The sequence below is a fragment of the Chlamydotis macqueenii genome, chromosome 1 (assembly GCF_036417535.1).
Source record: "Chlamydotis macqueenii isolate bChlMac1 chromosome 1, bChlMac1.mat, whole genome shotgun sequence".
NCBI lineage: Eukaryota > Metazoa > Chordata > Aves > Otidiformes > Otididae > Chlamydotis > Chlamydotis macqueenii.
Genome location: NC_141556.1, coordinates 61,632,760 through 61,657,024, shown reverse-complemented (window position 1 = coordinate 61,657,024; position 24,265 = coordinate 61,632,760). Strand labels below are relative to the sequence as shown.

Sequence of the window (24,265 nt, the reverse complement as noted above, 5' to 3'; positions counted from 1 at the left end):
TCCCACAGATGAGTCAAAGAGCAGAGCCCCGCAGCTCCCACAGCCACGCATAGGCTGCATCCCAAACGCGTCCCTGCAGATGCGTCATACAGGATAGCAATGCTGCAAGCTGCAGCAGAGGCAGGTTAGTGAACAGTGAAACCAAAGGGGGTAGGTTTTCATCATCCCACTCACCATCTTTTCTTGATGGGGAGGTTAAAAGAAAACAAAACAAAAACAACTTCATTCTTCATGCAAACCATTTCCCTCCACGACACACAACCCACGGCATTCCTCATTCTGCCCGTCACTCATCACTGCAGGCTGAGAACTAGCCACATTCGTTTCGTACAAGCCACATATTTGTGAGCAGCATGGTTCTCTGCACCAGCCGCGTTACTCTGCTTCTTGGCAAGCTGCAGCAGGGACGTATCCGCTCTCCCATGCACATTAATCCTTTGTGCTCTGAGAACAGAGACAATAATTCTCACCCTCCCAGCCTGGCCTGTCAGCAGACTTTCTCTAACCTTGAAAGGCTGCAGAGATGAAAGCAAGGGCAAAAACAGAAGCTGGAGGAAGGGGAGCTCAGAGTTATGAGCTGCTGCTTCTTAGGATTTTGTATGCTTTTGCTTTTTCCTATGCCTTGTTCCAGCAACTGTGCTTCCAGTTGACTAATTATGCCAGGCTAATTATTTATATATATATAAAAGATAGTCTTGAGAAGTGTCAGTGTCAGACCAGAGGCTGATCTGGCTTCACCAGGGCCAAACCTCTGTGCATTAAAACCTCACACGAAGCTACAATAAACAGTCCTCCTAAAGTTGACAAAATAAATAGCAAGTGCACCCAAACCCACTACTTACAGGCAGGGCTCACTGTGGCCTGTCAAGCCAGGCTCCACTGGTAGCTCTCAAAGGAGCTTCTGCTCCCATTTGTGGTCCGTGGGAAAGGATCTCTGAGATAACTGGCACGGAAAGGACAGCATGAAACAAGTGCAAGGAAAGAAAACAAGATGTCTTCTCAATTTTTCCTGATTTGCCCTCCAGTCCAGGATAGAAACTTATTTACAAACTGAGGTGCTAACTGGGGAGCACTTACTTGTGACTGGGCAGAGCTCTGAAGCCCAGCACGCTGCTCCTGGGTGAGGAACATCTTCCCTTAGCACAGGGAGCTTCCCGGAGGCAGGAGGCTGGGTGAGGTGCATCTGCTGCTCCAAGCCTTGGGTGGCGCTGGTGGTGGACCCAGGGACAGACAGGAGATGCTTTAGAGGAGAGCAAATGTGGCCTGTGGCCATCAGACAGACCAAGAACTATAGACAGTGCTGTGCTAACACTCCTCACACCGTTAAACTGATTTACAGCTGTAAATAGTTCCCTTCAGTGTAAGTCAGTGCTGCTTCAGCAGAGCAGCTAAGACTCATCCCTAAGATCCAGAGTGAAACTTGCATGGAAGCCTTCTGGATCCTTATAGCACCATGAACTGAAGATATAAAGAGGGAATCAAAACTATGTCCTCTGCCTAAAAGGAGATTTATTTCTTATGAACCTTAAGTGCTTTTCATTGTACACAAGAAAGTATGTGACATCCGGTAAGATCTGGTTTAAAAAAGCTGTTGGGATTGAGTCTTTCTAAGCTATACATCATGGGGAAAAAAATGTGGTGAAATAGAATTGTTTTGTGCACCTGGCAATGGAAGAATTAAATGTTTTAAATTTTGATCTTACAAGAATAATGGAGGCTGCAGTGAATTTGCCATCTGTAATGACACTGAGCTGACAGAAAGGACCTGCACCTGCAAACATAACTACATTGGGGATGGATTTAAATGCCGAGGCAATATCTTCCAGGTAAAGTGCTGCACATATTTGTTGTCCCTTATTTTTCTCCAGAATAGTTATTTAATACAATGGTTGTCTCTTGAAACATGTCAATTTTTTTTCTTGGACAAATTGGTAAATCTACCCCAGAATTTGAAAGAATTCCAATCCAAGAAACCAGAAATAGGAAGAGGATGCTGTAAGATAACCTTACCTGCCTTAAAAAAAAAACACCAAACCACCACAAATAACTGTTGGACAATAATTATGACTGCAGTACTAGGAAATTAATACCGGTATTTTTAGGTTTCAAAGAAGCCTGATCTTTGATAGAGCAAGGTAAGAACAGAAGAGGAGCAACGCAGATGGGCAGCATTTATTCCAAATCCAAAGTTCCCTTTCTTGTCCAAGTACTGCATTTGTTTGCACTCCACGATGTTGCCTCACATTTGCAGCACTGTTAAAGTCTTGTTCTTGATTTCAGGAACTTCTCAGGGACTCCAACACATCTAGGTTTTACTTCCACTTAGAGGTAAGAAAAGGCTGAGTGGGTTTTTTCTGGGAGTTCTTCCCCTTCTTTTTTTTTTTTGCCTCAAGGATGTATGGGGGAAGGAAGCAGGCAAGAATCTGGCGTGTACCAACATCCTTCAACTTAATCAGGACTGGATTTGGATCACCAGTCACCAGTATTGGAGATGCTCTAATTTAAATTATTAACTGTCATTAACACCTTTAGAGTATTAATGACCAAGATCCCAGGGAAATTCAGGGCCTTCAGATCAGGCATAAAACTGAAGCTTTCACCCCTTCACACTCTGAGGTCTGCCAGCACATCTCTCATGAAGTCTGATGTGAGCAAATACCATTGTTCTATTACCCTGCTGCCTTTCCAAACTGCGATGCTGTTTTCAGTTGCCCCTCCGAAACATCACAGGATGCTGTGCATGTTGCTAGACAGCCAGTGTGCACCACCAGTTCTCACTGCTTTTTGGAGACTGGCAGTAGTAATTCTCTGTTTACCCCAAGCCTCAGGGCAACACAAATCTGTATGCTGGCCTGCTAGTCCAAAGACTCATATTCTAGTTTTGATTCTGCTACCATGGTAGACATCTGGCTTTCTCTCACTTTAGCAGAGCTCTCTTCTTATTTTAGTTTATCAGTGGTCACTGCAGAGTGCCTGCAATACTCCAGGTCCATTTGTACCTCTAACAGTAATTAATCTACTCCTAGGCACAAGCAACCACGTATCAGCTAAATGCACGTACAAACACATCCATTTTATCCACTCTGGCCTTTCTCAAGATGAAAAGGTTTATTCATCCTCCCTTGCCCACAAGAGAGTAGCCCTCTCCACCCTCCCTACGCTTAGTGTTTGTTGCAAGTTTTCCCTCCTTCTCCTGTTCATTACTGCAGAGGGAATGGAGGCTTGGCATAAGCCAAAAGTGCAGAGAGAAAAATCTTCCATTTTATACCTGTGGGCAGAGATGACAGACAGGGCTGAGAAGGAAAGCCCACACGGTACAAAAGAGTTTCTCTCATCCTTGTGTCGCAGGGAAGGGAACCCAAAGTGCAACAGCAACAGGGCTGCGGGCACCACTTCCCACTCTGCAGGGCTGTCCCCATCGCTGTGTGACATTATGTGCGTTAACTGCTTTTTCCTCTTAAATTTGGCAGGCCTTGTCTATCAGAGATATTGCAGGCCCTGGTCCTTTCACTCTGTTTGTACCTCGCACAGATGTACTAAACAATGACCCACGAGTAAGTAAGAAGGCCAGAAGTTTCTGGTGAGCTGGCTGTGAGGTTTCGGATTCAGATGCCTTGCTCAACTGCTTCTCTTTCCCTCCGCTTTCTGCCGCAGGTGAAGGACTGGACTGCCAAAGGAGTGATGGCTCAAGTCCTCCGGTACCATATGGTTGGTTGTGCTAATCTGTTGTATAACGACCTGAAAATGATCACCAACATCACTTCTCTCCACGGGGACCCGATACACATCAGCTACTCTCAGGTAACAGAGCATGAAGAGGCAGGGAATAGAATAATAAAACACTCTGCTCTCATTCAGCTTTTTAAAAAAACCTGAATGGTTCCCCTTCCTCCTCTGATGCACAAAAATAAACAAACAGCATCAAAAGAAGATTGCCCATTCAGCTGAAGTGTTAATCATCTGCTATGCAAAGAGTGGAATTGTACAACCCTTGCTTTGAACACAACTTATTTTTTCCTCAGTCTCTGGTTTTATGAGCATGATGAGAGTTTGAAAAAGCAAAGGGCAATTTATTAGAACTGAAGCTACTGTTTGCTTCAAAGAAAAGATAGTCTGGGGTCACTATACCAAAGAAATTTGGCATCAGCCTCCCCCTCCCACAAGGTTCCACAGAAAACATGTTCTTGTTGCCTTTCCAGAACTCGCTTGTTTTAAACAACAAAGCTGAAATTATACTCAGCGATGCTGTGGGCACAAATGGCGTGATCCACGTCATAAACCAAATTCTGGTCCCATCACACATGCAGGATTTCCCCCTTAAGAAGGTATGTGCAGCTCATTGCCATTCTCAACTCACGGGCTTTTCTGCAGTTACTATTAAATACATAAATCATGTAAGTCACAAAAAAAAATGGTAATACTAGAAAAACCTTATACAAACATCATTTGACACTGCTGAATAAGTTAAATGTTATATTTTAAATTCATTCAGAAATTAAGTTATACTAAGGACAGTATAAGAAGACTTCTCCACAGAGTTTTTACAGTAGCATTGATTTCATAATAAAAAGTGACTTACAGGGGAAAGCAAGCTAATGTCTGCTTTTAAATACCCATATAATCTGTTTATTAGATAAATTCCTGAAATTCCTTTCTCTGTAGGAAAGCCTTAAAATGGTTGCAGCCAAACATGGATACATCCTGTTCAGCAGTTTGCTGGAGGTAAGAACACAAGAGACAGCAGCCATTGGGCAAAGATTTTAAACATATTTTTTAAAGACAAAAGCACCAACACAGCACGCGGCATTACTGGCAGAATGGTGTTCAGTGGAGCCAAAAGGCTCACAATGCACTACAATGACAACCCTGGTCACCACACGGTCCCTGTCCCATAGAGATGTCAAGCAGACCCACAGCCACCTTTCCCCTCACCATTCAGCTCTGTCCTACTATATATCAAATTACATGGCCAAGGTTTGACCCAGCGTGACTTTTTAAGCCCAATGTTGGGTCATCAGTGTGGTTTTCAATGAGCAGCCCTAGGTGATGAAGCACTTCTGAGAATCCAGTCATGTAACTCAACTTGGGCAGCTCGATTCAGGCATCTGGTTTTTAAAGTCAGAGTGTTTGCAGGCTGGTGACCAGGGACCCCACAGGCCATTGCATCCCAGTTATACTAGATGTTCACCCCATAGGGTCTATGTCATTTTAGATGGAGCATTAATCCTCCACCCCAATTTTTGGTATGTTGCAGAAAAACAACCTGCTTGGGCTGATCAACGATCCTATTCACAAACCCGTCACGCTCTTCTGGCCTACAGACGCAGCTATCCGTGGGCTGCCACAGGAGCAGCAGGACTTCCTCTTCAAGAAGTCCAACACTGACAAACTGGTGCAATACCTCAAATTCCACGTTGTGCGTGACGCTGCGGTAAGCCCTTGTTTTTTAGGAGCATTGCCAAGGCCAAGACATGCAGACCCAGACACATGCATCTCCCCTGTTTCCTTCCCAGGTGTTGGCCTACCAGCTCCCCCGCTTCACCTCACTGAAGACCCTGCAGGGCTCCAACCTCAGCGTTAGCTGTGGGGATAACGGGGACATTGTAAGTGTTCACTCTGCCAGCGCACTTACCCCTTGCCCCCGCTGCAGGATCCAGTCATGCAGACCCCACTATGCCTGTGCAGAGCCCCCAGAACGGGTCAGGGGCACCAGAACTCAATTGGTCTTCACCAGTCTTTGCCAACAGCCACAAAACCAGGGCAGCCAACCCAACAGATTCAGCAAACTAGATGGTTTGCAAGACTCTTTGGAGCTGTCATTTTCTCTGTTGTAAGAGAGCCATTTGTTCAAAACAGCTCTCAGTTACCTCAAAACTAAAATACCAGCACATTTTAACTTCTCCTACAATGAAAGACACAATGGAAAACTATTTATGTGAACCTGGCTTTGGCAGAAACCTCATGAATGCACCATCTGCACTCAAGCTCTGGTTTGTAAGCAGTTAGAAGCTAATATTGCAGGCATGCATGAAGCCTGTTAAGCCAGAACAATGGCACGTTTTCTTTGCAAATATGAGAGATCATACCTGGCAAGCATCCGTCTCTGAAAATGTGACTAAGCCTAAACGTGCACAAGGTACACCTGTGGACGTGGGGCTGGTATACTCTGTCCCCTTCAGTGAAGGCAAAAGAACTGCCCATCTATGATGTTATAGCACCCAGCTATAGATCCCCAGGTCGATTTAGAGCAGAGGGAGGATTATTTCTAACACCCATGCAAGACCTGGATTCAGCCTGGCCCCAAGGAAGACTGGCTCATGACTTGTCACGCCCCCCTCTCCCCATCCCATCTCGCAGGGCGCGCTTTTCCTGAATGACGGACAGTGCAAGATAGTGCAGCGGCAGCTGGAGTTCGATGGGGGCATCGCCTATGGCATCGACTGCCTCCTGACAGACCCCAGCCTTGGGGGACGCTGTGACAGCTTCTTCACCATGGATTTCATGGTCAGTCTCCTTTTTTGATCCCCCCCCAGCAAAGACACAGCCCAAGGGCTGAACCCTGTCCACACAGACACCAGGGCAACACTTGCAGCAGCTTTAGCACTACTGAGATGAAGTCACAGCACTTCAGGCTGGCTTCATCTGCTGCACTGGTTAGAGCTAAGGCTAAGAAGCACAGCACAATGCCCAAAGATAGACAGCAGAAATGCTGCATCCACACTAAGAGACACACAGGTCAAGTGGTTTCAGTTAAGACCAGCTTATCAAGCCCTGTCCTGTTTTCAGTAAGAACAGTACCTTACAAATGCAAGAACAAACTTCAGCGAAGACATATTTTGCTATATTGCTTTTAAATTAACACAAATTAACACTATTAATTTGGTCGTAGAGATTGCATTTACAAAGTTCCCAATTACAAAGAAATAGCATTGCTGGCCCAAGAGCACAGGGTACTAAGAACGCAAGATAGAGAACTGCCTAGCCTGTCAGCCAGACTCTGGGTCTCTCACATTTCTTTCTTTCACAGAAATATCCTTTAACACACCTGAACAGGCACTGTTAGCATTGAGGAAGTTTTCTCCATGAATTTTGATGTGTTCCATAAACAGGAAGTTTTTAAACCCATTTTGAAATGGTTTCAAGACCAAATTTGCTTCAATTTAATTCAAATGTGTGAAAAAATTACCCAGAAGTTTAAAAAAAAAAAAAAAAAAAAGAATGTAGTCAGTCCTGAAAAAGCTTATTGGAATTTATATTTCCATTATAAAACCAACACTTGTGTGCATCTCATCTGCTCAAGTTACTTTTTGTTTCATTATTTTGTTAAATGAAATAGGTATAATTTCCTCAGGTCTGGTGAGTCCTTCCCAAGAAGCAATCATTTACCTCAACACCAAATTAGACATCCAGATCTGATGCAGCCCATGTCAGTATTTGTTTGAAGAATGTCCACCACCTTTTCCGTGCTTGTTTAAATCCAGAGCAAAGTTTCTTCTTCCAGAGCTTATGTTCTGGTATCAAAGCTAATTTCTTGCATTTAATAGCACTAAATTAATGCAGCTATTTTGTCGTCACCCTCCTCTCTTCTTTGTCTAGAGTTCTTATAATCTGTTTTGAGCATAATAACCCTACACTCTTCTCTGCTTGTGTTTGCTGCTCTCATAAAACAGAGGTTTTTTTCCATTTCAAATAGCCTTTTGTTGCCATTGTTTTAATAAACTGTTTTTTTCCCTCCTCATTTTTTTACAACAGGGGCATTGTGTTAGCTGTTTCAGTAATTCTAAATGCCCTCCAGGGACAAAACCAAAGGTAATACATTAAAATCCTGCACTTAAGCAGTCTAACCTGCTCTTCTCTGTATTTCACACAAGCAAACTAGAATAAGTTGCTTTGAAAAAAATAGAAGGAGAACCCGCAACAGTGAAACCACACTGTTAAGTGATGCCATAAAGTCTCCGGGACAAAGCTGTCCCCAGGCAACACCCAGACGCTGGTGGGAGGGACGCTTGTTGGTCTCACGCAGCATCCAATCCAGTGTAGCGAGTGCTTCGATTGACTTCGGAGCAGCCACTCCATCCTCATCAGTGGTGCTTCGCAAGTTGGGAATCAAAGAGGAGGTGGGGGCCTCACACCTACGCTCTTCACACATCAGATTTTGACTCTATGTACATCAGAAACTGTGATTTAAAGAGGAAAAAACCCAAATCTCCACATAGCACTCATCATCCTGTATTCTCCCGCTCTCTCCGCATTGGCATGTGTGACACTCAGGAAGGGATCCAGAGGTGCACGTATGAGTCCTACGGGCTGCGAAGGGACGGCTGCCGTAGGAACTGCTCCATGGTGATCCACATAGCCAAGTGCTGCAAGGGCTACTTCGGGCCAGACTGCCAAGGTAGGACCCCCCAGCCCACTGCCGGCCCGCGGCCTCCCCAAGCATGGCTGCATAGCACCCAGCAGGCTAAACCACGCACGAGATGGGGGCATGAGCAGAGCGCAGCCACAAGAAGGGAGAACTCTGTCGCAAGAGCTGAAGTAAACAGAAAGTATTATTGCTTTTCCACTCCAGATCATCTCTTTTTCCACATTGACAGCAAGTTTTTAATTTCATGCTCATAGCAAATTATGCAAATGCTATAGAGAGTAGAGTGCTCTGCTGTAACCAAACCTAGCGAGTCTCAATCAGTCACCAGCTGAAAGTCCTTTCAACACAAAGCCAGGCATCAGGTTCACGGCAATGATACCAGGACACACCAGAGACACAGCGTAGGATTCCTCAGCCACCTGCCTGCCACTGGTGTAAGCTCAGAAACTGAAGCTTTACCCAGGTGTGAGACATTTTGGGAAGCTTTATCTCCAGCCATTTGTTAGCAGACACTAACAAACTGTGCTCCTCCACCTGCCAGCCCCATGGGGAATGGCACTGAGGCTCTCACTGGGCACACAGGGTCAGGATCTGGGTTAGGATCTCTGCTGGCAGGCAGGTCCAGCTCACTCTGGCCAGATTTCACAGATACATGGGAGTTCCAAACAATTTTGGCCAGCTCAACCTGAACTGCCCTTCCAGCTCACCCCAACAGCACACAGGCACAGAGAGGTGTACAAGCAAGGCTGGATTTGGGCAGGGGCTGGGCAGTGCCATTCACTGATGGGTCTGAATGAGCAAGCACTCAGGTATCAGCACCCAGACCCAGGGCTGGAAGAGTCCAGAACACCTTTCCGACAGGAGTTGTAAAAGTGAGTCAACGAATTTGGAGCAGGAGGCTTGCAGGCGCAACTGTCACAGCTGCTTTTACATGCCCCGGCAGAGATGCATTTCCAGGCCTTTTCGTGTTTAAGGATTTTTACAGAAAAATAAATAGCACACACTTGAGATAAACAGCCACTTTTTGGGTTGGTTTTTTTTTGTTTTTTTTTTTTTTTAAACCTTTCAGCATGCCCAGGGGGCCCACAGACCCCATGCAATAACCACGGTTCCTGCGATGATGGGTACGCCGGGACAGGAGACTGCCGCTGCCACGATGGCTTCAACGGGACTTCATGTGAGCTGTGCTTGCCGGGCAGATACGGCTCCAACTGCAGGCGTATGTTTAAGTTTCCTTTCCATGCTATTGCCCACATCACACCTAAACTGTTTTGTCAATGATGGGTTAAGGGAACCAAGAAATGCTTCCTCCTTTCAACACCAACATTTTTGCCAAGGGATGGCACAAGGTCTCAGAAGGGAGAAGGAGAAGGCAGGGGGGCAGAAACTTACTTAGCTTTCTCTGCAAGCCTTCTCCTACATACGTAAGGAAGAGGGAATGGAGACAGAGCTTCCATGAACAAGTGTTTTCAACTACAGCACAGCCTTCTCCCCCATCCCCATAAAGGACAAAACAGCATTTTAGCAATGTGGTTCCTCAAGGATTGCAGGAGACCAAAGCCACACACTACTTCTGTGGAACAAAAGGACACTGAGATGAAGGCAGTTTGTGAAGAGGGACAGCAGCCAAGAAACAGCTCACATAATCCATTTCTCTGTGGTTTTAAATGTAAACTAGGTGGAACAAGGATCAACAGCACCCTTTAAACTTAAGTGTTTTCCCAACATAAAGCCTTCAGATGGGAAGCTGCAACATTAACCCTTCCATCCTAACTGCATGTGCCTGCAGTGCTCATGATGTACGTAGCCGAGTTTATAAGCTATATATCCTTGGGGTGGAAGGAATACACTAGGCTTAGATACAGGACACAGTTTAGTAGGCATAGTGGTGTTAGGTCGATGCTTGGACTTGATGATCTTAGAGGTCTCTTCCAGCCTTAAGATTTTATGATTCTATGACTCTACAGTTCTAATGCTCAAGAGTATGCTTACCTGCAATTTATCAATTTTATAGCACAACATAGCACAAACTATGTGTGAGAGCTGGTAGTCTGACCCAGGTTGTGATATCTAACAGTAGAAATGTTTTATAGCCCCTTCTCTTTAATGCATATTTATGTCAGCCAAAAATTAGATAACCAGAAGGTGAAACTTCTTTTCAGCAGGACCAGGTCTTCACAGAATCAGTTTCCCCAGTCATACATCACTTCCTCTTTAAACAACAATATTTCAGGAAGAGGGATAAGGCAAGAAAGGATGCTGCTTAATTACACTATAAAACAGACAGCCACCAATAATTCCTTAAGAAGTACTCAGTATGTAAGTTATTGCAGGACCCAAAGTATGGGAAAAAACTATCCCCTATAGATGAAATCAGTCCCTCATGCTTCAGTTTGCAGGGTACAAGTAGCAACACCCTGTGTATAAAAGGTAGAAAAGCCATTCAGAAGCTTTTAGTCATAAAAATATCTAAAACAAACAAAAAAAAAATTACAGCTAATTTACCCATGTTTTACAGCAAAGGTCACTAACCTCATATTTGGTTTCCTTACTCAGACAGACCTTCTCCCAAGCAGCTACCAAACCCTCTCTCTCATCCCTTCTCTCTGGCTACAGGCCTCCTCCACCACCAGCAGCTGCTGTGCATTAGGACAGGATCAGGCTGGGTCTTCAGCTCAGCCATTAGCTCCTTCCCCCCACAGTTCTTTGTGAAGTTTGCTGCTCTACCACAATGCAGATCAATATTAATCTTCAGAGACACATTGAATGAATGCCAGTTACAAAATCATGGGGTCACAGGATAATTCAGGTTAAAAGGGATGTTGAGAGGTCTCTAGTCCAACCCCCTACTCAAAGCAGGGTCAGTTCTGGGCTCAAACCAGGTTGTTCACAGTCTGTCCTGTCATGGCTTGCGAACCTCCAAGGATGGAAACTGTCCAACCACTCTGGACAGTCTGGCCCAGTGCTTGACTGGCCTCGTGGTAAAGTACCATGAGGTTAAATTTATCTAAATAATTGCTAAGTAATACTGTATCTAAACTGACAGTCTAGGTGATGCTTCTCTAGGGAAAGATTTTCCCCTTTCCCAAAGGCAGTTGTGTACGTGATCCCTCTTCATTCCTTTTGCAGCCTGCGAGTGCAAGACCAACGGGCAGTGTGACGAAGGATATTCAGGAACAGGACGATGTTTCTGCGAAACAGGATGGACTGGCCGGCTGTGTGAAACCAAGCTAGGTCTCTGCCTCCTCTCACCCAACTCCATCGCATGGAGCCACGGATTGTTAGCATTTGCAGTTCAACAGAGGGTTTGCATAGAGAAAAGAAAGAAAGGGTTAATAATGTCAGAAGTCCTCACTGGAGGCTAAGGGACTCTGCCCTGGACTCTGAGCATGTCCCTTCACTTCTTTGTCTCCTCCTTTGTGAAATGGGAATATAAGTGTTTGCCTCTCCTGGCGGGGCGGGGGGGGTGTTGGGCTGCATGAGGGAAGATATCACCTAAGAGCTAATCAGTCAAAAAAAAAGAAATTCTTACAGGTTTTCCAGTTAGCAAGGCTGGTATGAGAGTTTTACTTTCTGCATGAAACAAGGGCATTGCAATATCAATGGCACCTTCGTCCCAGCCGTTCTGCCTTCCCCACAGCTCTGCAGCCAGTGTGTTCCCCGAGCTGCTCCGCCAACGCCATCTGCACAGAGAACAACACGTGCCAGTGCAAACCGTTTTACAATGGGGATGGGATCACGTGCACAGGTGAGCTCCCTCTCGCACAGCTGGCTACAAGAAAGCAGCTTCTCCCCTCTTGCACCTGTATTTGCATGCAGCTACCACCCGATGTGAAATGCTGGGTATCAAATCTAAAAACTTCCACAGTGCAGCAGGAGAAACAAATTTAGGGTATATACAGATTAGTTTTTTTCTGAAGCAAGCGGCTGGCTTCACCAGGCTATAAGGAGTAGGCACATGGGCAAGAAGTGCGCTTCAGTCAGGTTTTGGAGACAGCGGGGTTTTCAATAGTGTTTCACTTACAGGATTTTCTTTGATGACCTTAGGCAAGGCAGTTCCCCAGTAACATCACTGCAGAAACAGTCATTCTTTCTGAGCCGGGTGTCTCACATCCTCCGAAGTCACCCTGGGCAGAGCAGAGGCCCCCAAAAAGCAGCTGTCCTGGGCCACCAAAAGGCAAAGCAGAATCTCCAGAGGTTGCTGCCATTTCTCTTAAATCGAGAATACCTTGACAAGGGCTTCAGAGCCCTAAAGGACAGCCTTCACACAAGTTGAGGAATGCCTCACAAAACTCAAACAGTTTTTTTCCCCAAACAAGTGTTCTAGTATTTTCAGTGTGCCTTAAAAATCTGGTGCTGGTTTGTCTTTGTGAAGAACATCCTCTTTAAAAGCAGACTTCACTCACCTCTTTTCTTTTCCCCATGCAGCCGCAGACCTTTGCAAACAAAACAACGGCGGGTGCCACAAAGTGGCCGAATGCACACAGCTCGGGGTGAAAGTCTTCTGTAGCTGCCAGAAAGGATACAAAGGCGATGGCTTTACGTGCCTTCCAATAAATCCTTGTGCTGATGGGTTCAACGGAGGCTGCCATGAGCATGCCATTTGCACTGTCATTGGACCTGTAAGTTGAATGATTTCCGTCATGAGCAGGAAAGTTCAAGGCATTGCTTCCTGGTGCCAGCAGAAGTCTTTTCTCTGGCTGGATCACACTCTGTGCCTCTCAAAGTCCCTGTTTTCCAAAATAAGCTTTACATAGCTCCAGCCTACTTTCCACATCAGTTTGGTATCCTTTCAGCTGAGGGGCGAGAAACGGTTTGAAATCTTTTCTCTGGGGAAAGGGGTGCTACAGCAGATGGGATGTTCCGCATGTGTAATTTTTCTGTCCCCTTCTTAGCTCTCCCTAACTGGATATCTCTATTTGCAATAGGAGTTTGTTCGATTGAAACGGAATACATTTGGTAGCTAAACCTAGGAACAGTTGGGAGAACGCTGTGACTTGTTGGTTGGCTGGACTTGGCTTAAAAAGCTCTGCAGCCACATGATAAAAATTCCTCGGCCCACACGGTCGACATTGTTGAGGAAAACATGTGCCATGACTTGATCCAGCGTTTGTCCTGGTGCTTTCAGGATCATCTGTCTGTTCTGTTTTGGTGGCTTGCCTGATGTCTCTTCCAGGAGCTATCTAGAAAAGCCTTGCCACTAATCTGTACCAGCTGCCAACCATCGCAATCCCTGGATGTCACCAGCTCCTGTTTGGTTTATAGTTCTCAATTTTTTACTATCAGTGGGCTCCTTTCATGTTCCCATGCCCAGTCATTTAAATATCATTTTGATAGGTTTACCATCCAGTTTTGTTAATTACGTGTCATATAATTCTCCAATGCATGTTATTAGCTTTGTGGATAGAATTATGCTTTGGTATTAATTCAGCAAAGCACCCAAGTGCATGTGTAAATGTTTTGCTTAGGAGAATAAATGTCAGTGTCAGAGTTTGCAGTCTGTTGAATCACAGTTGTTAGCAGCAACCTTCCTGTTTGTCCATTCCTGGCTATATTAAGTGAAATCTTTCCAACAGTTCAGAATGTTGCTTGAAATACCACTTTTATGTCAGCTAAGTACTTGGCCTTGCCTTTTTTATTCTCTCTCCGAGCAGGACAAACGCAAGTGTGAATGTAAAAATAACTACATCGGGGACGGGCTGAACTGCTCGGTAATGCAGCTTCCTCTCGACCGCTGCTTGCAAGACAACGGGCAGTGCCACGCCGATGCTGACTGTACTGATCTCCACTTCCAAGGTGAGGATGGCACACTGTGCACCCCACAGGATGGGGACATCCTCGTCCCTGTGCCACTGCACTGAAGCCAGTGGCCAGGATCCTTGTGTCTGTAAGCTCACTCAGTCCTCTATGTCCCCTTGAAACAATGAGATGATTAAAGTTAGGACATGGGCTTACGTACTTCGCAATACTGGATTTATGAAGCAACAGATGAGGGCATTCCAGGTAGGAATGTTACCCCTAAGGGGTCAGTTTGTTCTGAATTTTGTTCACAAAATTCATGGGTATTTGTATGGCACAGTCGACTCCGCATTCAGACATGGAAACCCCCTCAGGAAGAGCTGGTCCTTCTCTCTCTTTGCAGATACCACGGTTGGGGTTTTCCACTTACGGTCCCCGCAAGGGCAGTACAAAATGACTTATGAGAAGGCAAAGGAGGCCTGTGCCAACGAGTCAGCCACCGTCGCTACGTATAACCAGCTGCTGTACGCGCAGAAGGTGAGGCAGCCTTACTGCAGCAAATCGCCGGGGCATTGCTGGGGCAGACATAGCCGCAGCATAAATGGCGAAGGAGGAGCAAGGGGGTTGCTCTGTGCTAATAAGCTTCATTTTCCCTCCTTTCCTTTCCCCATGCCCCAGGGTATGTTTGGCTGGGAGCAGTTTTCAGATTGTTTATTGGTTTCACCTCTGCTCATACAGCACTGAAACCAGTTGCCAAGTTCTTGTTTCCAGTGATACTGGGGTCTGATGGTAGAGTCAGACTTACAGAGTGTTTTCATGGGGGTTTTAACTGTTAGCACTTCTTAAAGAAATGTACACTTCAGAATTATGCTTAGATTAATTTTTTTTAATGTAAGGCTTGATTAATCTTTTCCCCAAATGCTGTTAAGTTAGCAGACCCATTTGCATAGTCTTTTCCTTGAGGTGTTATAGATAATGCACGGCTGACATCAGTGGGATGAGCATCGCACCTTGGGTTTGGAAAACTTGTTTTAGAAGGGTGGGTCAGACTGACTGTGCCTGTCTGGCTCCTTCCCATCTGCAGAAGGAAGAAAGATACTCACTGTTTAGAGACACCTTTAGCAAAATGTGAGGCTGGACCACAGCCAGCACATAAACCTCCTTCTTCTGCCCAAGGAGATGCAGATTGCAGCTGAAGCTGCATGTCCTCTGTGACCTGTAGTCTAAATACTCCTTTGAAGAACCAAAGTCGGCAGAGGGGCTGGCTCCAGTACTCCTGAGGACTTATTTTCTCTACGGAGCTGGTTTGTCAGTCCTTCCCATGCTGACAAATGGTGGGCTAGCACACAATGGGCTTGCACATGCCCTTTGGCTTTCACACCCACTTCTGACTCTGCCTGGCTTTGGGACCTATAGAAGCTTTTCTCAGGAAAGACTCCTTTGGTGGTGTGGGGAGCCACTGATTTTCAGAGGGCCCCTGTCTCCGCAGCCCCTTGCCACAGAGCGCAGCACAGGGTGGGCTGCAGGACAGACAGATGGACACAGGCTCCTCAGACGCTCAGAAAGGAAGGCTGGCAGGTTGGGTGCTGCCTGAGCATCCCAGAGAGATCACCCATTTGGTCCACAGTGCCCCAGCCCCACCACCAAGCTCTTCCCCGTGTGATTTTTCCCTGATGCTGTGCCGGCTGCAGGCAAGGTACCACCTGTGCGCTGCCGGCTGGCTAGATGGCGAAAGAGTGGGCTACCCGACCGCCTTCTCCTCCCCAAACTGTGGCTCGGGGTACGTTGGCATCGTGGACTACGGGAGAAGAGTCAACCTGAGCGAAACCTGGGATGTCTTCTGCTACAGGGAGAAAGGTAAGAGGGTCCTTTGCTGCATCCCTCTGCACAAAGGGGAGCAGCAGCCGGATTTTGCTTCCTTTGGCTGGCCACAGGCTGCTAGATAACCCTGCGAGGCACCCTGCCTCTTTTTAACTTTAAAAAAATAATAATCTGTTGCCTGAAAGTTGGGTTTTTTCAGGCTCGGAGCAGCCTTCTCGAGAAGGGCATTTGCCCACGCAGCTCTCTGTGTTTGTACCTTCCAGAGGTGAACTGCACCTGCAAGCCAGGGTACGTGGGGGACGGCTCCTCCTGCAGTGGGAACTTGCTGCAAGTGCTGACCTCCTTCCCGACACTGACAAACTTCTTGATGGTATGGCCCACAGCTGGCCCACTGCTCGGTCGGGTGAGCGGAGCGAAGAGGGCTCTGCCACCGGGTTGCGTCTCCGTCTTGGCTTTACTCGCGGGTAACACCACCGCAGTGGCAAAGCAAGGTGGAGTGGTCTAAATCTGCACCGTCAAAATCAGAACATAGTCACTAGTTTTTTAATTACTTGCTCCAGAAAGGTTTTGTTGGTTTTTTTTTTTTTAAACTCATTTGGAAATTAAATGCTGCTGCAGCTTTAGCTTAAAGAGGATTCTGCGCACAACTGCTCCTGGCTTTCTGGGCATCACAAGGAGCGCAGCGCTTTTTTTGTAATTTTATCGAATTGCTGCTGAGGAAAGGCAAAGCATTAAAAGTGTCCTTTTATTGCTGCTTCTATAAAAGTTTGTCTTCAAACTGTGTTTTAAGACAAACTTCTACAAAATACAAAACAAAATATCTCTCCAGAGCTGCTTTGTGGCTAATAACAGAAAGCTTCTTTGCCATTATTTATACGGTCTCCTTGCATGGGAGCTCGCAATTGCGCTTTAGTAATGCTGGGTTTTGGTTTTGCCTAGAACATCATGGCTTACTCCAACAGCTCCAGGAAGGGGAGAGAGTTCCTGCGGTACCTCACGGACCTGTCAGTGCATGCCACTCTCTTTGCTCCAAATGACAACGGGTTAAGGGAAAATGAGGTCAGGTGTTTTTTTCTTGTTTTCCTTCCTTGTTTTAATAACACTTTTTAAAGAGCCATTATGGGTTTCTTTAGCCTGGTGAAATTTAAGTTTGAAAAAAAAATCTTAGTATGACATGAGTTCTGTGTAACCCCACATACTTTAAACTGTGCTTCTGAACAAGGCAAGTTCATCATTTCCATTTCTTTTCCACAATAAGGAGTGCAAGGTTATCAAGCATTTGAGTCACTACAGAGAATTTTCCATCAGGGATTTTAGTTTCCCAGTTATAAAGGAGTCTGCCTGAGATAAAATCTCCTCTGGCTTATTAACATCAAGCACAGTTATTTGAAGAAAGCAGTGCACAGCTTTGGTATTTCCCACAAATACACTAAAGGCATCTGTTCCTAGCTTCATTTCTTTGCTTATCCCTTTTTAACTTCCTTCCTTCAATCAAACGTTGTCTCAAACAATTCACAAGGGTTTACGCCCTGGCTTGCATCTTCAAGCCGTTTGGACTATCTCTGAGGCTCATCAATTCAGGTCATCGTACAAAAGAGTAAAATCCTTTGTCCAGCCAGAATCAAGGCACTTCCTGCTGCAGGCAGCTGTCAGAGGCCAGCAGGGACAGAAGATCCCACTGTTCACATCCAGATTTCCCAGTAGGCTCTACCCCATATTGCACTTGCTGTAGTGTTAATACCAAAGAGGCACTAGGGATAAATCCAGAGGATTAATGAGGTCGGTTAACATTCCTTGTATTTTGCTCTCATTTGCAGACTCTTTCTGGGCGAGACATCGAGTATCATTTATCGAACGCCAGCATAATGTTTTATGAAGACTTGACCAACGGAACCACTCTTTTAACTCGCCTAGGGGAAAAACTCCTCATTACAAACACCGCGGGCCAGGAAGATCAAGTCTCCTCCACTGAACAGGTACCTTTCTATTAAATTTCCCATCGTCGCTTTTTTCTCCCCCTTGTGCTATACCCAGTAATTGGGTGACACACTGATCTGGAGAACAATTTGGTAAGGTTATTGGGGGCAGCAACGAGAGGCTGACTCCAGAAGCTCTTTCCTGCCCAGAGACTGCAGGATAGCAGCTGGCAAACTGCAAATTCACAAGTTTACAAATGGCCAAGCTTTGACCCGCAAAACTCAAAAGAAGCTGTTCAGATGGCCTGCAGAAATAGCAAGGTAGGGGTATGGGCTTGATTCAACCCTTCTCTCAGCCTGGCAGGATTATGGAAGATGGCAGTGCAATAGGAGGAGAGACGGGAGCAGCAACTTAAGAAAGGTGTTGGCATGTGTAAAGTTACCTTTAAAGGTAACTTTCTGGGAGAGAGGAGACTGCAGCATAGCCTTGCTTAGAGCAAAAGCAGACAAAACATAAGTTTGCATTTTTTATTGCTATTACAATGGGGTTTCTTTACATGCAAAAAATTATATTCTTTTTGCAAATGGACAGTATCCTCAGACATTTTAGGGAAAGACATCCTTTGAAAACACACCCAACTCCTCATTTTTTATTAAGAAAATACTCGCTGCCCAAGCATTTCAAATTAGCTCTGTGACAGCAGCCCCTTGAGACTCAGGCTGGGACTCCGCTGCGGGTGACGCAGTATAGCTGAATGTGAACATAAGAAACCCTGTGCCTGTGGGCTTGCAGTTAAAACTGCAAAAACTAGAAGATGGCACTGAACCCAAGGGACATTGAGCGCCCAGCATGCCAACTATGGTGTGGATTTTCACCGACCCCAACAAGAAGGAAAAAGGGGCTGCAGGAAGAGGTGCACAAATGACGCCTTTACTCCATTCCTCCTTCGCCTTTCAGGAGAAACTCCTTTAGCATGAGAATTACGATGTACTTGATTTATATATTTAAAACCACTCTATACTGCAAACCCAGTAATCACATTAATGAGGTATACCCTCATGAGAGATCAAGTGCACCAGCACAAGGCTTACCTCTATCACTCATTTGCATGCCAGGAGCTTTTTTAGATCACGTTGATCTGATATTTGAATTAGAAGAGATTCTCCTTTAAAAAATCCTCCTTGCTTCAAAAGCTGCCAAGGGGAGCCTCTGAGCCCATTAACACGCATCTTGCTCCTGCCCTTCAAAGCTGATCGGAAATTTGCAGCTTTTCTTCATCCTTGGATGAAGCTCCTGGTTCCCCTGGCTGGAGTAATACTCAGCAAGGTGCTGGGGGGGAAGGGGAGGTGGCAGCCGCTTTCCACGTGTGCTCCAGGCAGCCAAACACCCACGTGTCCCAGCACACCAGGTCAGAGCCCACAAGCTTTCCCCAGGACCCTTGGAGGGCAGCACAGAGGTGAAGGAGAGGCAGAAGGACATGGTGTGACTCCCACATGGCTCTGCAGTCCAAAATGGGAGGAGGGTCAAAGCTCAGCTCTCACTGCTCTTTCTCCTGGCAGAGCAAGATCAGATATGTGGACGGAAGTGCTATTGTTGAGTGGGATATAATCGCTTCCAACGGGATAATCCACATCATTTCAGAGCCTTTAAAGGCTCCACCAGCACCTGTAAGTACATAGTGATTTTTTCTGGGGTGGTGGGAGGTGGCTGTGGCTTACATCATCCCAAACTCACTGCTGATATTCATATATGCCCAGTTTCCCTCCCATAGATGCAATTACGGCTTAAAAGGTTACTGTGAAAGAAAATTAGATGTTGAGAACAAAGTGCCATGGAAGCCTGTTCAAAATGTTCCTGTCTAAACAAGTTTTTCCCACATCTACTTTACATAAATAAAATAAAACCTCCATTTTACAATGGAGCTCATTTTTGTAATGCAGGTTTTACAAAGCTCCATTTCAGTTCTTCCCAAAAGATCTTTCAAGCTTCTAGGGACTTTTTTTTTTACTCTTGAGTTTGCATTCATTCCTATCCAAAACAACAAGGTGTTTTGAAAATAGGTATTTTTGCCCGCATGAATCCCTGCAGTCGTCCCAGTTATCCAATTATCTCTCCCATTAGAAAGGCCAGAGCCAACAGTGCGCGGAAGAACGGCACAGTTCAGAAAGGGATGCCGTCCTTCCCGTGGAGGCAAGCTGAGTTAGCAGCTGCGCTGCCACAAGCGGGAATCAAAATGGGACAGGGCCCAGCAGCAGGGAGGCAGGAACATCGTCCTGTTTATTTCCCACCAACAAAGTTTACAGCTTTGTACAAAAGGGAGGAAAAACATCTTGTCCACCAGCAGTGCAACTGAGATGTTTCACAGAAGTGATCCCTGCTGCCCCTGGGAGAGGTGTGCAGCAAGCACCTTTCTTTCCAGAAATGTTTTCCTTAACGAAGTGTTTAGATGTGCAGTGTTAGTGCTCCCCGGCTCTGTTCTAAGCAGGGTACTCTGTGACGGCCCAGCACAGGCTCAAGCTGACCTTGCAAGAAGAGCCACCATTTATTTAATCTGAAGAACTTCCCTTCTGTCGGAGTAACTCATTGTGATCCTTCTCTCCATGCGCTGGAGGGGCCTCGCTCACATTTACAGCCCATCCATCCCAGCTCTGATTTCAGAAGTGACTAACCAGCTGCCTCCTTGGTCCACAAGATTAATCCTATTGATATCCTATTTCTCAACTTCATTTTGTTCTGAACAACCCTTTCTCCTCTACAAACCAGCTTGTTTGTCCCTAAAAGCTCCATAATACGCCTGCACAATCTCGGTTCACAGAAACTCTGTGCAGTCTACAATCCTCAGAAGTAGGAAATAACACATGTAAAAAGTGTAGATTACTGCCTGAAAATGATTCAAAATAATAGGCAATTTCTGTCAGTTTACAGCAGCATGATATTACAGACTTTATAATACCTTTCACATAGTAGAGGGCAACTGAATGTTTTCTAATATTTATCTGTCCAGCTGTACTATGTAAATTACTTTGTTTTCTAAAAAAACAAGTGAAGAGAGCCTATCTATTAAGATAACAATGTAATGAATTTTGCCAGGGTAAGTTTAAGAATTAATTTTCTAGGCAGGAGGCTACAGAGCTAAGGTGTCATATGGAAAAGCAAGAGTAACAGCATATAAACACTCTCTACCCATTTCCAGGCCCCTTCTCACCTCCTGGATTGCCAGCAAAGAGCACAGTGCTCTGGGGAGATTGCAGCCTGAGTGGCTGCATGCACTGGGAGCCCTCAAGCTTATTGTCATCCCAAAACTGCTGGTCATCCTCATGGTACCAGTCTGTCGGGCCACAGAGCTGGAGAAGGCAAACCAAAGTCAGGGTCTGGAGGCATTTCTCCCCTTTAGATTAAATCCAGATCACATGAGGCACATGTGTATTGCTTGCAGTCTTTCACCTATGTCTTTATTAAAATATTTATTAAAAATTCTGTACAGTTACTTGGATTGGCACTTTACTTGCTTGACCAAAGAGTGATTTCAGGTTAAAGGCATTGCACATTTTGGGGCAAAATGGCCTACAGAAGGCAGGTGTTGGGCCGCTGGTGAAGCCCAGCCCTGCGCAGCCTCCAAACAGGCTGGTGGTCCCTCTAACCAGCGAAGAGATGGAGATCGGCTTCCTCTCAGATGCGGTTTGGTTTGAGCGCTGGTAAGCAGGGCTCAGAGGATGGTGTGGCTACCAACAGCTGACAATAACCAACACCTCTCAAGTGCACAAAGCAGCAGGGAATAAGCTTGAACTCAAACAGAGCTGTCTAGGGTTTGTAGCACGGGTTTCCAAAGCTGCTTAAGGGAATTTGGTACCCACTTCTCCTCCTCGGGCCAGTGAAATTTCAGTCTCATCGTAGCTTGCTACCTTGAAAAACCTGGCCAGAAAAGATCACTTAGACATGCTCTGTAACTTCAAAAATGTGAAGATGAAGCTGTACTACAGCCAGTGTCCAGTAACTTGAAAAAAAAAAAAGAATTTGTACTTCCTATTAAAAGCCCATATTTAACTGTCTCTAGGGTACATGTACCAGGAAACTTAAGCACAAAACCAGTGCAGGACTAGGGCATATCTCAAAGGGACACTGTGTGTGCTCTGGTGCTGGAAGGTGACCAGTACCCACCCTGTAGCTCACTCATTGTCTCTCTTGCTTCCAGGCTCCTCTCCATGCCGGTACCGGGACAGGAATATTCTTTGGCATCTGCCTGGTTGCTGGAATTGTGGCTTTTATTGGATACTCTTACCTCAGGTTCAGGAAGAGAAACACAGGCTTCCAGCACTTCAAGGTAGGCGGCAAACAGGAACACGAAGCACTACACCAGACTCACCGCACCTCCCAAACTCAGAGCCTCAAATTTCTCCTTCCATTTTATTAAGCTAGAAACATTCCAAATCACTTCCCACTTGAACCATTCAGACTTAGACATGGAGAAAAGCAGGAAGGCTCACAGGCTTCTCCTGGGCACCAGCTTACATTTGCCTACTGCTCCCCCAGACCTCTCCCCTCCAGGGTGCTCGATGGGCTCCTGCTCTCGCAGACACTGCCAGCACCAAGTATTGGCCAAAAGCTTAATTAACTGCACAAAATCAGTGGGGAAGTCTTTGCCTCACCAGAAAGCTCACCCTTAGGGAAGCAGGTAATTACAACCACTGAAAGGGTACCTCTTCTCTTACCCCTCCTCCACGGCACTGCTAGTAGTTTTGCTGCTCTGGAGGTTGAAACGTTTGACAGGAAAAAGGCCAGATTCAAAAGGCAAGAAAATTGAAATTATTTTCAGGATTGAAAAGTGCAATTTTTTTATATTGATGCACTCTCACATTTGCTTTCTCTTAACTAACTTTGCTAGCCTCGCGTAGTATCACAATGATGCTAAACCAGCCAGCAACAGCCAACCTACTCAGACATAAGGAATGACAAAAAAGCGTTATAAAATACATTAAAATCAATCCAAAATAAAGTCTACTTAGAAGTAACCAGAAATCCCTTCCTATTTTAGACCCTGCATAATGTGCATGATCTTCTAGAGACAAAATCAGGGGCCATGAGCCAGGGGAAATGCTTGTATTTTTATATAGTTGCAAGGCGAGCACTCAGGACCAGCCAGGTACCTTTTATCCTGGGCAACACTTCCCCTCCCGATCTTTGCTGAGGCTTTAAAATAATAAGGGAGAGAAAAAAGGTACCCATGTTAAATGACCTGAGATAATACAACAACCCAGGACACAGTTCATGCCTGGAGATACCGATGGAGATGATAAAGCCAGTTCAGTCATAACACTGCACCAGTCGGTCCTGAACCGTAAGTGCCCCACTTCATGCACTGTTAGGAGGAGGATGGATTTTAAGCAGGTTTCTGTGATTTTATGTAGTCAAAAGATGACACTGACATAACATCGCTGGACAAGTCACAGCCTTCAAATATCAGCAACCCCTCATACGAAAGTTCTTCTGCACTGACTCCACCAGAACCTGCTTATGATCTTTTCTCAGTAAGTGTTAATTTTGATTTGAGATTGAGACACAACTAAAATCATGGTAGGAGGGAATGACTGTATGAAAGAAAAATGTCTAGCTGGAACAAAAGAAAAATTAATTTGGGAAAACACTATTCAAGTTCCTGGCTTTCCTGTCTCACCACTGCTAGAAATTGGGTCTGTGGTCTACAGCCTATCTCGAGTCTACCTTCAAAGAGAACTGAATTAAATTGGACTTCAAATGCTGCTGGGTGCCAGTGACGTGTCTATACAAACTTAAAAAGCCCTCAAATTTTGTCTTCCCTTCTTCTTTGCTGCAAACACATCTGAGTACCATGCCAGCACGCTGCAAAGAATCTGAAACACAACAGAAAGTGGGCTGGGAAACAAGGGAAAGAAAGATTGAGTAAAGCCACAATACCTGAATAATCTTGATGGTCCCATCTAGCAAGACCCTCATGTACATGTGGAGTCTAAAAATGAAAATAAACCTTTTTGCTTTCAGTAAAAAGACTTGTTTGGTGCAAAAATACCAGGCACAAACTCTGCCATCTATATGGACATATTTGCCAAAAAGTCAATTTCTAAATTCAATATTCAAGTCTGATTTTCTTTTTCTTCTATTTTACAGGACTCAGATGACCAGCAGCTTGTGATGAGTGGTCCTCATGATCAGAATTAAAGACTGAATTTGGCATTAGTCAATTATAAAGCACATTTCTATTTACACTTACTGCATAACAACAGCACCAACACGTTTCAGGGAATAGAATCTTGTTACAAATTAAAAACAAAAAGAGCACAGCTTTGTTTAAGATGCAGTCCATAGAGCTCAGGGAGTTACCAACCTCAGAAGTGCTGGTTGTATTGGAGGAATACCAACTATGAGCGCCAAATCAAATCTGGGTCTCAA

General features: G+C 45.4%; 1 protein-coding gene across 1 annotated transcript in view; it reads left to right on the top strand.

Annotated features, from left to right (window-relative positions):
* The window catches only part of STAB2 (stabilin 2), an 83,213-nt gene extending 59,057 nt beyond the window's left edge, over positions 1-24,156 (top strand). The window contains exons 45-69 of the mRNA XM_086754371.1: positions 1,707-1,826; positions 2,281-2,328; positions 3,471-3,554; positions 3,655-3,801; positions 4,200-4,325; positions 4,663-4,722; positions 5,255-5,431; positions 5,514-5,603; positions 6,358-6,504; positions 7,753-7,809; positions 8,272-8,395; positions 9,435-9,584; positions 11,495-11,599; positions 12,006-12,113; positions 12,794-12,987; positions 14,020-14,161; positions 14,508-14,641; positions 15,796-15,961; positions 16,189-16,295; positions 16,865-16,984; positions 17,743-17,901; positions 19,402-19,509; positions 22,035-22,163; positions 23,248-23,367; positions 23,984-24,156. Of these exons, the coding sequence (XP_086610497.1) occupies positions 1,707-1,826; positions 2,281-2,328; positions 3,471-3,554; positions 3,655-3,801; positions 4,200-4,325; positions 4,663-4,722; positions 5,255-5,431; positions 5,514-5,603; positions 6,358-6,504; positions 7,753-7,809; positions 8,272-8,395; positions 9,435-9,584; positions 11,495-11,599; positions 12,006-12,113; positions 12,794-12,987; positions 14,020-14,161; positions 14,508-14,641; positions 15,796-15,961; positions 16,189-16,295; positions 16,865-16,984; positions 17,743-17,901; positions 19,402-19,509; positions 22,035-22,163; positions 23,248-23,367; positions 23,984-24,034 (2,973 nt within the window). The 3' untranslated portion in view covers positions 24,035-24,156. The remainder of the gene's footprint in view (positions 1-1,706; positions 1,827-2,280; positions 2,329-3,470; positions 3,555-3,654; positions 3,802-4,199; positions 4,326-4,662; positions 4,723-5,254; positions 5,432-5,513; positions 5,604-6,357; positions 6,505-7,752; positions 7,810-8,271; positions 8,396-9,434; positions 9,585-11,494; positions 11,600-12,005; positions 12,114-12,793; positions 12,988-14,019; positions 14,162-14,507; positions 14,642-15,795; positions 15,962-16,188; positions 16,296-16,864; positions 16,985-17,742; positions 17,902-19,401; positions 19,510-22,034; positions 22,164-23,247; positions 23,368-23,983) is intronic.
* Positions 24,157-24,265: the final 109 nt, after the last annotated feature.